We start from the raw sequence: 13,019 nt of genomic DNA, 5'->3' as shown, positions 1-13,019 counted from the left end.
GAAGCTGCTGACGCGATGCCGCTTGCTGCCAGGAGCCCGTTGCGGCCGCGGCCAGCTGAGACCTGGGGTCCCTCGCGAGAGAGACGCGGGACTCCGCTCCAGGGAACCCCGGGGGACACGGATCCCAGAGAGACTTCAGGGCGAGCTTATCCACCATATCCTCTCTGCAGCAGCTTCCCTCTAACCAGGGCTGCAGGGAGCTCGGGGACCACCCTAAGGAGAGATGCCGCGGCGCGGGCAGCAGAGAAGCGCTCCGGCAGGCAGGCAGGCAGCTGCCAGATGCACCCGAGAGCCCGGAGCTCGCAGCTGCCCGCGCCCCTGCGGAGGCAGCACCACCCTGGCGCCACGGTCAGGGTCCGGGTCCGGTGGCCCCAGGGCAAAGCTGGGACCAGAGATGCGGCTGCCCGGCTCACCACCTCCCGTGGCTTCGTTTCCATCAGCGGTCGTAACAAACCCCAATAAAGCCCCCAGCTGCCCAGCGCTGCCAACAGGCAGGGGGAGGCCACGGCTGCCTGCCTCACTCCGCTGGTAATCGGCAGCAGCCCCAACTTCATCAAGGCCATTTAGCAACGGGCCTCCTCAGCCTGCTGCGAGGGACGTGCTGTCAGCCGTTTGTTGGGGAGGTTGGTTTCTGTTGAGTTTTTACTTTCTCCCCTCCTCTCCTCACCCTGCCCGACCCTGACACTTGGGCGCTCGGAGGGTGTTGAACTGGGTCCTAGGAAACCTGCCAGCAGAGGGGAAACAGCAGCCGCCCCGCCATGAGCCTCTCCAAACCAAAACCATCCGACCCCTTCCACGTTCCCTTTCGCAGCCAGGCCTGGACAGGGGAGCAGCACCCAGGCGCTGCGAAAATCCCGTCCCCCGCATGTGGACTGTTTCATAAACCAGGCAGGGCCTGGCCGAGTTGTTTACGTTTATGGGCTTTGGCCGGCACAGCTATTCATTTCAGAGTCTTATCTCTCAGCTAAAGCACCACAGGCATCCAAAAAAACCCCCAAAACCCCAAGAGCGCCAGGTCTGCAGGACAGGGATGATGAGGGGATTTTCAGCATGGAGGCTCTGACGGCATTTCCACCCCTGTGGACGTCTGCAAGGGCAGCAGAGGGTCCCCGGCTCTCCGACTTGTCTCTGCACCTCTGCGGGAGAAACCTCCGCCCGCTGCAGAGGTAGCGAGCGGCCCCGGGCAGAGGCCAGGCACAACGGACAGTGAGGGGAGCGGGACGGGGCAGCACGATGCTCCAGCCGCCGGAGCACGACCCGGGTGACAGCTCGTCTCTCCAAGCCCAGGGCAGAGGCGGGCTGGGGCTCGCAACCAGCTGCAAGGAAATGCCTCCCCGGGGCGGCACCGCCAGCTCTTCCCACTCTGGCTGGCGGGCAGAGGGGACCTTGGCATCCGACACCAGTGCTAACAAGGGATTGTGTCCCCAACATGTCCAAACCTGCGAGCAGCGACTGTCCTGACACGGGGCCTGCCCGCACCCAGCCCTCGCCTCGTGTGCGCTGGTCACATGCTGCCCAGCTGTGAAAAATCAGCTCCCACTTAAGTAATGAGAACTATTAGTGAAATATTAATTGTCAGCTTGGCCACAGCTGCAGAAGCCGCCCCAGGCTCCTTCCGTGGGAGCTGGGCAGCGGAGAGGAGCTCCGTCGGGGCTCCAGGGCCGGGTGGGAGGGAGCCCTTCGGGGCAGGGTGTCCCCACACCTGGCTCAGGCTGAGCAGGGCAGCAGCTCTCCACCCCAGGCGGAGGAAGGGCTGGGGAGAAAAGCACGCTTGCTGCTTGCCCAGAGGCTGCGGAGACCCAGCTCCAGGGGTCAGCCCAGGACACGCGTTTCTGAGCGACTAATCTGCGCACCAGCAAGCTGGCACACACTGATTTAGGGAGAGTTTTCCAGCAGGATTAGCAGCCGGGTACAGGCCAGGAGAGGGGACAAAGCTCCTGGAAATTAGGAAAAAACCGTACTGGTATCTCTTATCTGAACCAGGACCTCAGCCCTCCAAGCTTTTAAACCCAGGAGACAATGCAGCTATTTAATGGCCTGCAGGCTCAGGAATGACGGGCATTTCACTTGCAAGCAGCTCTGGCTAATCTCTGACTCTGCTACCAGCCAGCCCTGCGCTGAGCTGCCCAGCGCCTGCTGCGCTCGGCCGGGAGAGGGGAGCGCAGGGCGCGGTGGCACTGGTGCGAAGCCACTGAAAAAAACAACGTGGGGCTCACGCTGTACAGCCAGAAACCGGGGACAAACAGGGACCTCGTGACTCTTATCATGGCAGGGGAGGAAAGGAGGCAGGGGCAGTAGCTCGTGGGGCAGCCCCTCTTTACTGCCATCCCCCCCTGCCCAACACCTACCCCGACAGTGCGGCCCCTCGTCGGAGCCATCAAAGCAGTCGTGGAGCCCGTTGCACAGTTTGCTCATGTGAATGCATAGCTCCGTGCCCAGGCAGTTGTGCTCATTGGGCTGGCATCGAGACACCTTGCTCTGAGGACCTGCAAGAGAGCAAAAGGCAGAACCGTCACTGAAGGGAGAGCACGATGGCTCTGCAACCCCATTGCCTGGAGGAAACACCCAAAACCCTGAGGGAACTCCCAGCCCCGCCACGTTGCCCTGCCATGGCTCTCCAGCAGTGGCCATCACCCTCTGGACGTGGTCTCACACAGCGAGATTTCAGGTAATAGCTCTTAAGGCAGACGCAGGGGTTCAGGGAACCTCGCATTCCCCTGGACGTTCGTGGGATCATTTCTGCAGTAGCCGACAGCAGGCAAGCACTGCGCCAGCAGCAAGCATGTGAACATGCTTTGATTCCCTCTGCCCAGACATATGTTAAATCCCCCTTGGTTTGAATTCCCCTGGCCAGCATATGCCCCAGAGCAAAAGCAGCACCCACCTAGCAAGGCCAGTCCCAAATCCTGTTGGCTCCCAGGGCAGCTTGAGTCCAGAAAAGGACATCAGAAAAAGGCTCAAACCAGCTCTGCCCCCTCCAGCATCCCTAGTTCTGCCGGGATAAGCTTCAGCTCCTTAACAGATACTGGTTTTCCCTTTCCAAGCAGGCAGGACCTCTGCGGGCACTGCTCTCCAGGGAGGAAAAGCATGACCCGTCTGTAGCGAACTTTCCTTTTTCCATCGCCTCCACAGTGCGCAGCCCAAGCAGGAGGATCGTATGAAGAGGAAGGAGACCCAGGGCAGCCAGGGACCCTCTGCCCAGCCCCAGAGATGGCCATCAGTGGACGTGTGCCCACCTTTGGGAACGACCTGGGTTGACAGGCTGGGGTCCCAGGAAGAAGTGACCCTGGACCTCAGCAGCGCCAGACTCCTTGTTTCAAGCTCCCGTGGGTCACATCCACTTTGGGCTGCCCAGATACGTGGCTCTGGGCACCCCTCACTGCTGGGAGGGCCAGGGGCATGCAGGGTGAGGCAATGCTGAGCACCCTGAGCACAGCTGCCCCGGCCCCCCGCCGCCCCAAGCACTCCCTCAGGTGCCAACATGCTCTTGTTAAGAGGCTGCTGTGCAGGCAGGCTTGCGGGGGGGTCATTAAGAACTAGGACTACAGTACACAAGGAGACTTAATCTCCATTATTAACTAAAAAAATTACAAAGGAAGCAAGGCTTTATTTTTAAGCTTCTCTGAAAAGAAGCATGGCACTGAGACAAACAACAAAATACGCCATAAATCGATTAACATCCTGAAACCCCATTAAAAGCTCCACCACCACCCTGGCTCCAACGTTGCTTCACCCCAGGCTGGAAGGCAGCTGCCTGGGGGTGACACGCTGACAGCAAGCCTCGGCACAGCACTGGCACAGCACAGGCTCGGCATCAGCAGCCCACCGGCACGGCACGGCACATGGACCAGAGCGCTCTGCAAAGCCCAGCTCCCCTCCGCAGGCTCTCCTCTCCTCTCCTCCCTGGCCCCAAAGCTAAGTTTCGTTTTAGGGCTGAATACGCAGCGTTTTGCCAGCTCTCGCTGGAGCCACCAACACAACTCCGCTGAGTAAACAGCAGCACGCAAGCAATACTAAAATCCCGTTTGACGGGGAGACAGGGGCTGTTTATGCCTTGCCCTCACATCAGCCCCACTGGCAGCAGGGAGGGTAGCAGAAATAGCTCCCCAAGCTCCCCACGGACCACCCTGCCCTTCGCAGGAGGTGAAGCACCAGGTGAGCATTGAGAAGGGCACCTGCAGCACATTACGCACAGAGTGCTTTGTCCAGGCACGGTCCCATTTTAGACAGCTATTGAGACCAGCAGTCACCTTCATCTAAGATTCCACTGGTGGAGTTTGTCCTAAATAAGCTTAAACTCTCCTTGGAGAGGGGCGTTACATCACGCGCAGCTTGCAGGGTCCAGCCCAGCACTCCGTGTGCCAGCACATCCTCATCCAGCATGGTTCCTGCCCCGCCAACGCAATCCCAGCCAGCGAGGGCTTGGTTTCGCTCCTCGCGAGCTGTCACTGCCGAGCTACACTAGACATCCTTTTAACCTGAATCCTCAGGCTCCCAGCAGGTGCTGCTCCAGCGGGGGCTAAAGGCTCCCAGCAGCACGTGTGGCCATGGAAGGGGCACTTCCCAGGGGAGGAACGCCAGGACCGCAAGCACCACGGGCAGCTGGGGACAGCCCTTGCTCTCGCCTCCAGCGCGGCAGCTCAACCCCACCCCAGGGCTGCAGCGGCACTTCTGCCCCAGCCTCACCTCCCACCATCCCACTGCCGTGCCTGCACCCAGGCCCTGTTGGCAGCACGCAGTTGGCATAACTAATGGGAGACCGAGGTTAAAGCCTGGGGGTGGCTCGTCTCAGGCGAAGCCTTCTCCCGTTTAGCCTGAGAGCCTCTGCAGGAGGCAGCTGCGGCAGCACTGCCCCAGGGACAGGCAGGTCTCGCGCTGCCTGCACACCCCGCGGCTCAGCCGGCAGCAAGGAGGGCGAGGAGGAGCCCCTCTCGCTCTGATGGGGAAGGACAGAGGGCAGTTTGGACAAGGGATGGACAGGACATGCTGGCTCCAACCCCGGGGTTCTCCTGACCCTGTACAAGACCCCTTAGCACATCCCAGGCAGACGCCTTCGCACACCCATCCCTCCATCCTCTGTCCTCCAGGCTATGAAGCAGCAAACTGCTACCCGAGCAGATAGGGCAGGCTGGGTTTCTCCTCTGCCCTTCCCAAACGCACCAGCCTTTGCAGAACTAAGTCCACAGCAGGAAATCTTCAACAAGCTGCCCCACAGCCTCGCACGCTGCTGCTCCTGCAGAAGAGATGGGCGGGAGGTTCCCACGGTGGGAGAAGCCCACAAAAGCCCCTGCTAAGAGCACACAAACACCGTGCCTTGCAGAAAGGTTCCCCAACCTATCGCCACGAAACCTGCGTCCCCTTTGCGACAAAACGGAAACCTCCCGTTTGTCCTTTTTGTGCGAAGTGACTGACTTTGGGCTGTTCATACACACGTGCCCCTTCTTGCACGAGAGGTGTCTAAAGAATGGAAATCTAACAGGCTCCAGATGCCAGATCACTCCCCTGCACGCAGGCTGCATGTCAAACACGTTCCAGTACGTTTCCAGTTAGCCAGCTGGCTTGGCACTGGGGCGACGGGCTCCTCCACAATGGGGGATATGGAGCTCAGGACTCCCAGGCTCTGTCACAGCCATCAGGGATGTAGGTTTCTCTTCTTTCTCAGCTCCAATCCTGGGCACCCAGCAGATGATTCCCAGGATAATTTCTTAACAGGTGCCGCTTCAAAGCTTTTGTTTTTCACAGAGGGCTGAACAGCAGCGCTATTTGGGCACTGAGTAATTGCAAATTAAGGGTTAATTAAGCAGTATCAATATACGTGCCAAAAAAATGAAGGCACTGAAATAAAGCGCACAGTTCATCAGTCAAAACTGATCTGCCGTGTCCATTATTCCCCTGTAAAGAGCCTGGATCAAACTACTTATCACAAACAGGGCAGGATTAATCTACAAGCCACTTTGTTTGCTTTTGACTGTGTTGGCGCACTAATAAATGACCCAATTTATTACATGTGACAAGCTTGTGGTACACCCCAAGGAGCTGAATTAGACAGGCATTTTTAACCTCTAAAAACCACTTTGGGGAAGGAAAAAAAAAATGGAAAAAAGAAAAGCAATTCTTCCTCCTGTAAATGCAGCCTGTAGCTGACCTGGCAACAGCCCAAAGAGACACTGATGTAGGAGAACGCTACAGGGGAACAGGCCAGAGGAGCTGGGAATTGGACCGTCCTGCTCACCCTGCTGGAACCGACAGCAGCACCAGCAGCCGAGCGCCGGCGGAGCTCGGGTGGGGTAGGTCCCGTCACTGCCTCGCGGCTGCACGCAGCACCAGTGCCACGAGGAGCGCAAAGGCTTTGCAGACGATGGGCTCGCTCGCAACGCACCCGGACCCAAGCAGGGCCATGGCCGCCGACAGATTGAGCACCAGGCCAGCATGGCGAGACAAGGGATTTGAGACCTCCTGAACCCTTGGACCGATGAACCATTTGATGCTGAATCCTCGCAAACATCCAAACGACCGAAGGTCACAGACCCGCAGGTCCGTCTGCAGCGAAGCAAACAGTGCTGCTGTCGTGCAGCCAGCAAAGCCCCAGCCTGGCCAGGGCACCCAGCTGAGCTGGGAGAGCTCCAGGCACGAGGCCAGCCAGGACGCAGCAGCCAGATGACAGCCGCCGCTCAGCCACAGCAAATTCGTTTCGCAGAGCCCCTCTTCTCCTTTGATTTTCAACAGGATGGAGGCTCTTGTCCAAGTGTTTTTTCCCCTTAGGAAAGCTCCATGGAGTGAAAAACCAACTGACTGGGCAAGAACCAGGTACGAGCCACTTGCACAGACACGAGCACAAGACCGAGCTTGGAAAGGGAACTCTTCCTATGCTCAGCTAACACGTGAGCAAAGACAGCAAATACTTAAAAGGATTCCCCAGGGAGGAAAACCTCGCGCATAATAGACGGCATTTCAAGAGACTCTGACGTGAGTACATTAGTGCAATGTAAATAACCGTGCCACGCTGCCAGGGCACGAAAGGGTGCGCCAAGCAGCATGCGAGAGCCGCATTTGCAGCCTGGGCTTAAAAAAGAGATTAAATAATAGTAACAAAATTCATTCTCTCTCTGCCAAAAAGATAAGGAGGATGAGAGCCTGCTGGAAGCCCCGGTGCCGAAGTGGCGTGAGAAAAGCTTGCCTGGCAATCCCGGAGACACCGGGCTCCGCGCCCTGCGTGTGCCAACAGGTTGGACTCCAGTCGCGCGAGCCTGGGCAGGAGCAGGCAGGCAGCAGCCTCCAGTCATACCCCGGGCCCACGGGTAAAGGCAGAGACGGGTGCAGGCAAGCGCCAGGCCAGACACGCACCAGCACCGCGCCGAGCGCTGCCCGGCCGCCAGCGCAGAGGAGCCAGCAGCGATGACTGCCGACACCAACCTCCACGTCCCGGAGGGCACAGCGTCCTTCCTGGTGCTCCCCAGGCTAACGCAGTCTTGGGCCTTAGAGTGGGAACGTGGGGAAGGCGAGTCCCACAGAAAGATCAAGCCCCACTGCGGAGGACGCCGACGCTTTCCAGCTCCCGCGGGGGCAGCAGCAGCCAGAGCAGGCGGGTGCTGCTCTGCCTTCCCCACGCCGGGGGGAGACTCTGCCAGCCCCCGCCAGCAGCGCCTTTGCAGTGAAGAAAGAGGAAGGGGAAGAGGGAAAAGCATCCGAGGGGTCCGTTTTCCATTCACCTGTACATATGGATAGGGGGGGCGTGAAGCAGACGCAGACACACGCAGCAAGCGGAATACGTCAATCAGGACGGATTTCTTCCAGCCGGGAAAGGGCCTCTGAATCCTCCTGCAGTAATTTTCCAGGGCTGCTGATTGACTGGAGCCAGACAGCCCATTCCAGCCCCCTCATCCCTCCCACGGAGGGGACGGTTGCATCATTTTGCCTTAAGAAATAAATAACCCCAGTGCCGAACCAGAAACTGCTTTGGAGGAGACCTTTATGCCAAGTACAGCGTGAAACAGGAGTCTGGGAAAGATCTCTGGGCCAGAGGACGAAAGGATTTTGCGGGTTACTGGTAAGCCGCGGCAGGGATGAAGCTGGCTATGGCTCTCCTGCCAGCCCAGCATCTCGAGGCTGCTTTCCTGACAGAGTAAAACAACCTAATGGAGCTGCTCCTGCAAGGCAACAAGGGCAGCACAGTCCCCCTCGTCAGACAGAGGGAGGAACTGGGACACAGGGAGAGGTGGTTCCTTGCTGCAGCCCAGCCAGAGCAGAGTCCCCGGCACAGCGCAGTGCCGTCGGACCGGCACACCTGCCGTCCCTGCAGAGCCCCTGGCACCAGCATGGCTCTGGCTCGCTCCCCCGAGCGGACACCCACCCCATACCCAGCCCTGTGCCCCATCTAACCCAGCCCAGTTCCCCACTTGCTTCTGGACCCGAATGCCCCATCAGAGGCAGGAGCATGCCCAGCGCCGGCACTGCTGGCACCGCTGCGCCAGGGTGGCTCCAACGTCCAGGACAAACCCAGTAAAACCGACACAGCATCCTAATCCAAACACAGCTTGGGAAAGCGGCGCTGCTTTCCCCGCTGTTCCCTAGGGCTCCCAGGATCTCCCCGCTTCGGCCCAGCCCTCGCCCCAAGCACCTGTTAACGCTCGAGGGAGCGATGCGGCTGCGTCAGAGCTGACCCCGTGCAGGCGCAGCCCGTGCCCAGCGCCACGGCTCGCCGCATCCTTGCCTCCAGGACTCTGCCTTCCTCGTGTAAATCAATTTTCATGGAAACAAAAAATGAATCAGTGATACCCGGTTCCCGGGAGGCTGTTTTGTTACAATGGATCATGGCCCCAGAGAAGCAGCGGCCAGGGAGATAAAGGGAGGACGGATAGGCTGGGCAGCCTGGACTCCTGCCGCAAGCGGTACCCACCCCCCCGAGGTGCTGTGGACTCCTGGTGCTACGGCAGAAACGGGAGCTGAGGTAGAGCAGTTGTGCAATGCCGCCTGTTTGGGACCCTGGAACGAGCATGCAATGAGCGAACGGATGAAACAGAACGAAAAGAATATTATTAGGAAGGAAAGGCATACATACATATATCGGGTGATTCATCCGAGCCATCCGGACAATCCTTTTCCCCGTCACAGCGCCAGCCCTTAGATATGCACGTAATCTGATCTTTGCATGCAAACTGTTTAGGGCTACACGTCTTCGGTGCTGGATGAGAAGAGAAATAACGATAATAAACAAGATCAGTTTCTTCCCAAAGACAAGTTATTTAAAAAAAAATAAAATTTAAATTAAGGACTAGATTGCTTTCAGTTTGATTTCTTTCTAATGGCTCAGCAAAAGTTTTAGCCTGGCACCAGATCCATCAACCCTGCCCCTAAGGAAAAGAGAAAATTTAAACTGAAGCATTAATTACACTGCGAGAAAACAGGAACCGAGATCCATGATGCGCTAACAGATTTTAAAGATCATTGAACTTGGATGAATTAGCTCCTGGGAGCCAAAGGCGGTTTATTTTCTATGCTAGACAGTAAAAAAGACAGGGAAAAAAAATAAGAAAACCCAAATGAGAACAAATTAAAAAGTAACATTTTTAAATCACAAAGACAGCACCAGCAGCAGCAGCACAGGTTCTCCATCCATCCTGTGCCCAGGAAACACACACGTGCACAGCCGGAACGGTGCTCCCGGGGGGGACTTGGTGACCCTGGCACCATCCTCCCAGGACACACAGAAATAAAACAAAGTCATAACAAAACCGTCAGGAAAACCTAAACCACAGAGCACAGAACCAGTCTGACAGCAGGCAACAGGAGCAGGGCTGGGAGGAAGCCCGGTGCCCTCTCCCCTGGGCGGCTCTGGACTGGGGTGTGCTCTCCCCGGGCCGAAACTGGCCACTCAAGGAGGCGGGCTGCACTGGGGGGGTCCCTGCACCCCCCCAAACACAGGCTGCACTGGGGGGGGTCCCTGCACCCCCCCCCGAGAGCAGGCTGCACTGGGGGGGTCCCTGCAACCCCCCCGAGCACAGGCTGCACTGGGGGCGTCCCTGCAACCCCCCCCCGAGCATGGGCTGCACTGGGGTGTCCCTGCACCCCCCCAAGCATGGGCTGCACTGGGGGGGGGTCCCTGCACCCCCCAAGCACGGGCTGCACTGGGGAGGTCCCTGCAACCCCCAAGCACGGGCTGCACTGGGGGGGTCCCTGCACACACCCCTTAACGCAGGCTGCAAAGGGTGGGGGGTCACTGCAACCCCCAAGCGCAGGCAGCACGACTCCCCCCTCGTCAAAGGGTCCCGGTTAGAAGGGAAGGCAGAGACCCTCGCCCACCCGCGGCGCCGCCGCGCAGCGCTCGGCCCGGCAGCAGGCACGGCACCAAGGCCTCTTTTGGCCCATCCACCGCGGCGGGGGCAGTGCCCAACGGGACAAAAACGCGTGTGGAGCCGCACGCGTAACACACGCAGGGTGGGCAGCAGGGCCACCGGTTCAGAGGCGACGCCAGGGCAGGGCCGGCAGCAGAAATTCATGAGAGAGTTGCCGTCGGGAAGGGTCAAAACGTACTGAAGCCGGGCCGGCTCCGAACCCAACCTGCCATGCCGGGGGCTCCCGGGCAAGGGCCGCTGCCCCGGCACGCAGCAGAGCCTGGCACCCACAGCCCCACCAGCTCGGCTGCCCTCTCGGCATTGCACTTTCCTCCCAGAGATCCTGCTCCCCGCAGCGAGCGCTTCCACGCCAACGGCAGCTGCTGCTCTGCACAGCGAGCCCGAGCCCTTGGGAAGGCAGGAAATCCTGAAAACCCAACGAATCGCCGCTGTGAATGTTCGTTAAAAGCAAAAAGCAGTCAAACGCGCGGAATCCCCTAAACATTTATCTCATGTCATCCCTAGTCTTCTGCTAGAGTCCCTGCTCCAAGGATCCACTGAACTTTTTGCTCAGCCCACGGAAGGAGGGTCTCTGCAGCCGCACCCGGCAGCGCCGCGGGCGGGAGCCGCTGCCAGCGCTGCAGCTCGTTTCACGCGTTCCGTGACCCAGCTCGCCCTCGGGCTCCTGGCAGGCGGAGAAGGTGCCATGATTCCTCTCCAGCTCCAGCCACATGGAAGAAATGCCGCAGCCAGGTCCAGGCAGCTTCTGCCCGCTCTGCAGAGGGATGGGGAAAAGGCCCGGGCCCCAGCCCAAACCCTGGTTCCTAACGCGTGGGAGGAAACTCCCCCCACTCTGTAACGATGCTAATTATTCCTCAGACCCGTAAAAGGGCTCTGGCTGGTGTCACTTGGTCTGATTGAAGAGTACCACCTCCCACAAACCTTGCTTCGCTCCTGTCCTCAAGGCATCAGCAGCGCTGGAGCCTTTGCTCAGAGGGAAAGGCCTGACACCAGGCCAGGGAGCTAAGTGCAATCAAGATGGAGACTGGACGTATCAAAATGGACGGAACACCCCCGGTCATGAGCAGATGCCTCCCTCTCCACTGCCCTCCCACACCTTCTTTAGGCGAGAGATGACCTGGAGACGAGGCCTGTCCCCGTCCTCCCGCAGGACGTGGCAGTGCCGGGCGGGGGGCTCGGGGACAGGCGCCTCCGGCCACCAGCTCTCTTCCGAGGCCGGCTCTGCCGCCCCCTCTTCCCGGAGGAGCTCGTCTTCCGCCTCCACCTCCCAGCCACGAGCGTACCAAATGCAAGATTCATTAAGAAAACCACAGCAGAGAACCGACGCTCCCTCGGATTTCCTGCTCTCCCTCATCCTCCCAGGTCTCCAGCAGCCACAGCGTGGCCTACGGTTGCCGCAAGCACCCAGCCGACCGCAGCCAGCGCCCAGGAAGCCAGCAGGCCAACAGTGGCCGCAATCCCCGCCAGGTCAAGCTCAGCTTCTGGCCTCCCACCCGCCTCCCGTCCACCAAGGGGAGCGGGCAGATGTGCGGGAGGAGGGCAGACCTCCGGCAAGTGGTTCCCAGCCTGCTGCCCCATCCCAGCCACCCACAGCCCCGCAGGGCTGCGTCCACACAGACGGAGAAACCAGAGCCAGGACAGGATATTGTTTCACACCAGAGACACCGGTCCTGGAGCAGAGATGCTCACCAGCAGCACGGAAGATTGGCCCTCGCTCGAAGGCACCATCCCCAACGGCCAGCACCCACCCCTGCCGAGCAGCCCCATCTCCAGGGCTGGCTGCGCTCGGGCTGCCGCAGAGCAGGTTCTCCTGCCGCCGGCAGCAGCTCCCCCACGCAGGAGCAGAACACATGGGATTTCGTCCACACACTGAAACGCTGCTCACACACGCTTTGTCAGGCTGCACACGCGCTCGGCCCTGAGGACACGTACGCGGCTCATGCCCGCCCTTCTCAGAGGTGGCGATGCTCCGGCTCCGTCCTTCCCCCCCAGGACGCAGACCCCAGGGACCCCCTCACTGCTGCAGGGCACGCCAACCCGCCACAAAGCTGCGCCCAAACCCCGCTCAAACCGCCGACCGCACCCCCTCCGCCATTCCCAATCACAAGGACGGCTTCGGCAGCGTGAGGCCTCGCGGTTTCTCGAGCGGTTTGCGCACGATGGCCACCATTGTGGCAGAGGGAAGGAGATCGCGTCCCCTCTCGGCAGCCAGTGCTCCAGGCTCCTCGGCAGCCCCACGCGCTTTCTGTCCCCGCACAGCATGTTCCCAGAGAGTTGAATGGCCCCAGAGTCAGTGTCGAGCTGCCTCGGTGCCAGGTGGACAACCAGAGAAGGTGCCTGTTAATGCATCCTTCACACGGAGCCAAATTTCTTCCTGAGAGCCAGCCGGCTGCACCAGCAGAAGCGGCAACGGCAGCGGAGAGCAGAGCTCCGGCTCCGGGTGGGAGAATAAAGGCGCCTTCATGCAGCGCACAAAGGCCAGCTCAGAGCGCGGCCGGGCCAGCTGCGGGAGCCGACGGCGGAGAACACGTCCCTCCTTGGCAGTCGGAGCAGAGATCCCTGCTTAAAAGTAATTCAAAGGGGACGGAGGGGAAAAAGCCGTACTACAGAAATGGCCAAAAAAATGGTTATTTGGGTGCAAGAAAGGGGATCCTTCTTCTGCGGTAC

The 13,019-nt window shown here is 59.6% G+C and overlaps 1 protein-coding gene across 1 annotated transcript in view; it reads right to left on the bottom strand.

The window, feature by feature from the left end:
- LRP1 (LDL receptor related protein 1) overlaps positions 1-13,019 on the bottom strand; it is a gene marked incomplete at its 5' end in the record, with an annotated part of 91,305 nt that overhangs the window by 64,063 nt on the left and 14,223 nt on the right. The window contains 2 exons of the mRNA XM_082011773.1: positions 2,349-2,486; positions 9,059-9,181. Of these exons, the coding sequence (XP_081867899.1) occupies positions 2,349-2,486; positions 9,059-9,181 (261 nt within the window). The remainder of the gene's footprint in view (positions 1-2,348; positions 2,487-9,058; positions 9,182-13,019) is intronic.

Source organism: Phaethon aethereus (assembly GCF_964289735.1).
Source record: "Phaethon aethereus genome assembly, chromosome: 29".
In the NCBI taxonomy this organism is placed as follows: Eukaryota; Metazoa; Chordata; class Aves; order Phaethontiformes; family Phaethontidae; genus Phaethon; species Phaethon aethereus.
The sequence above is the reverse complement of the archived record's forward strand: the minus strand, read 5'-3'. Positions and strand labels throughout refer to the sequence as shown.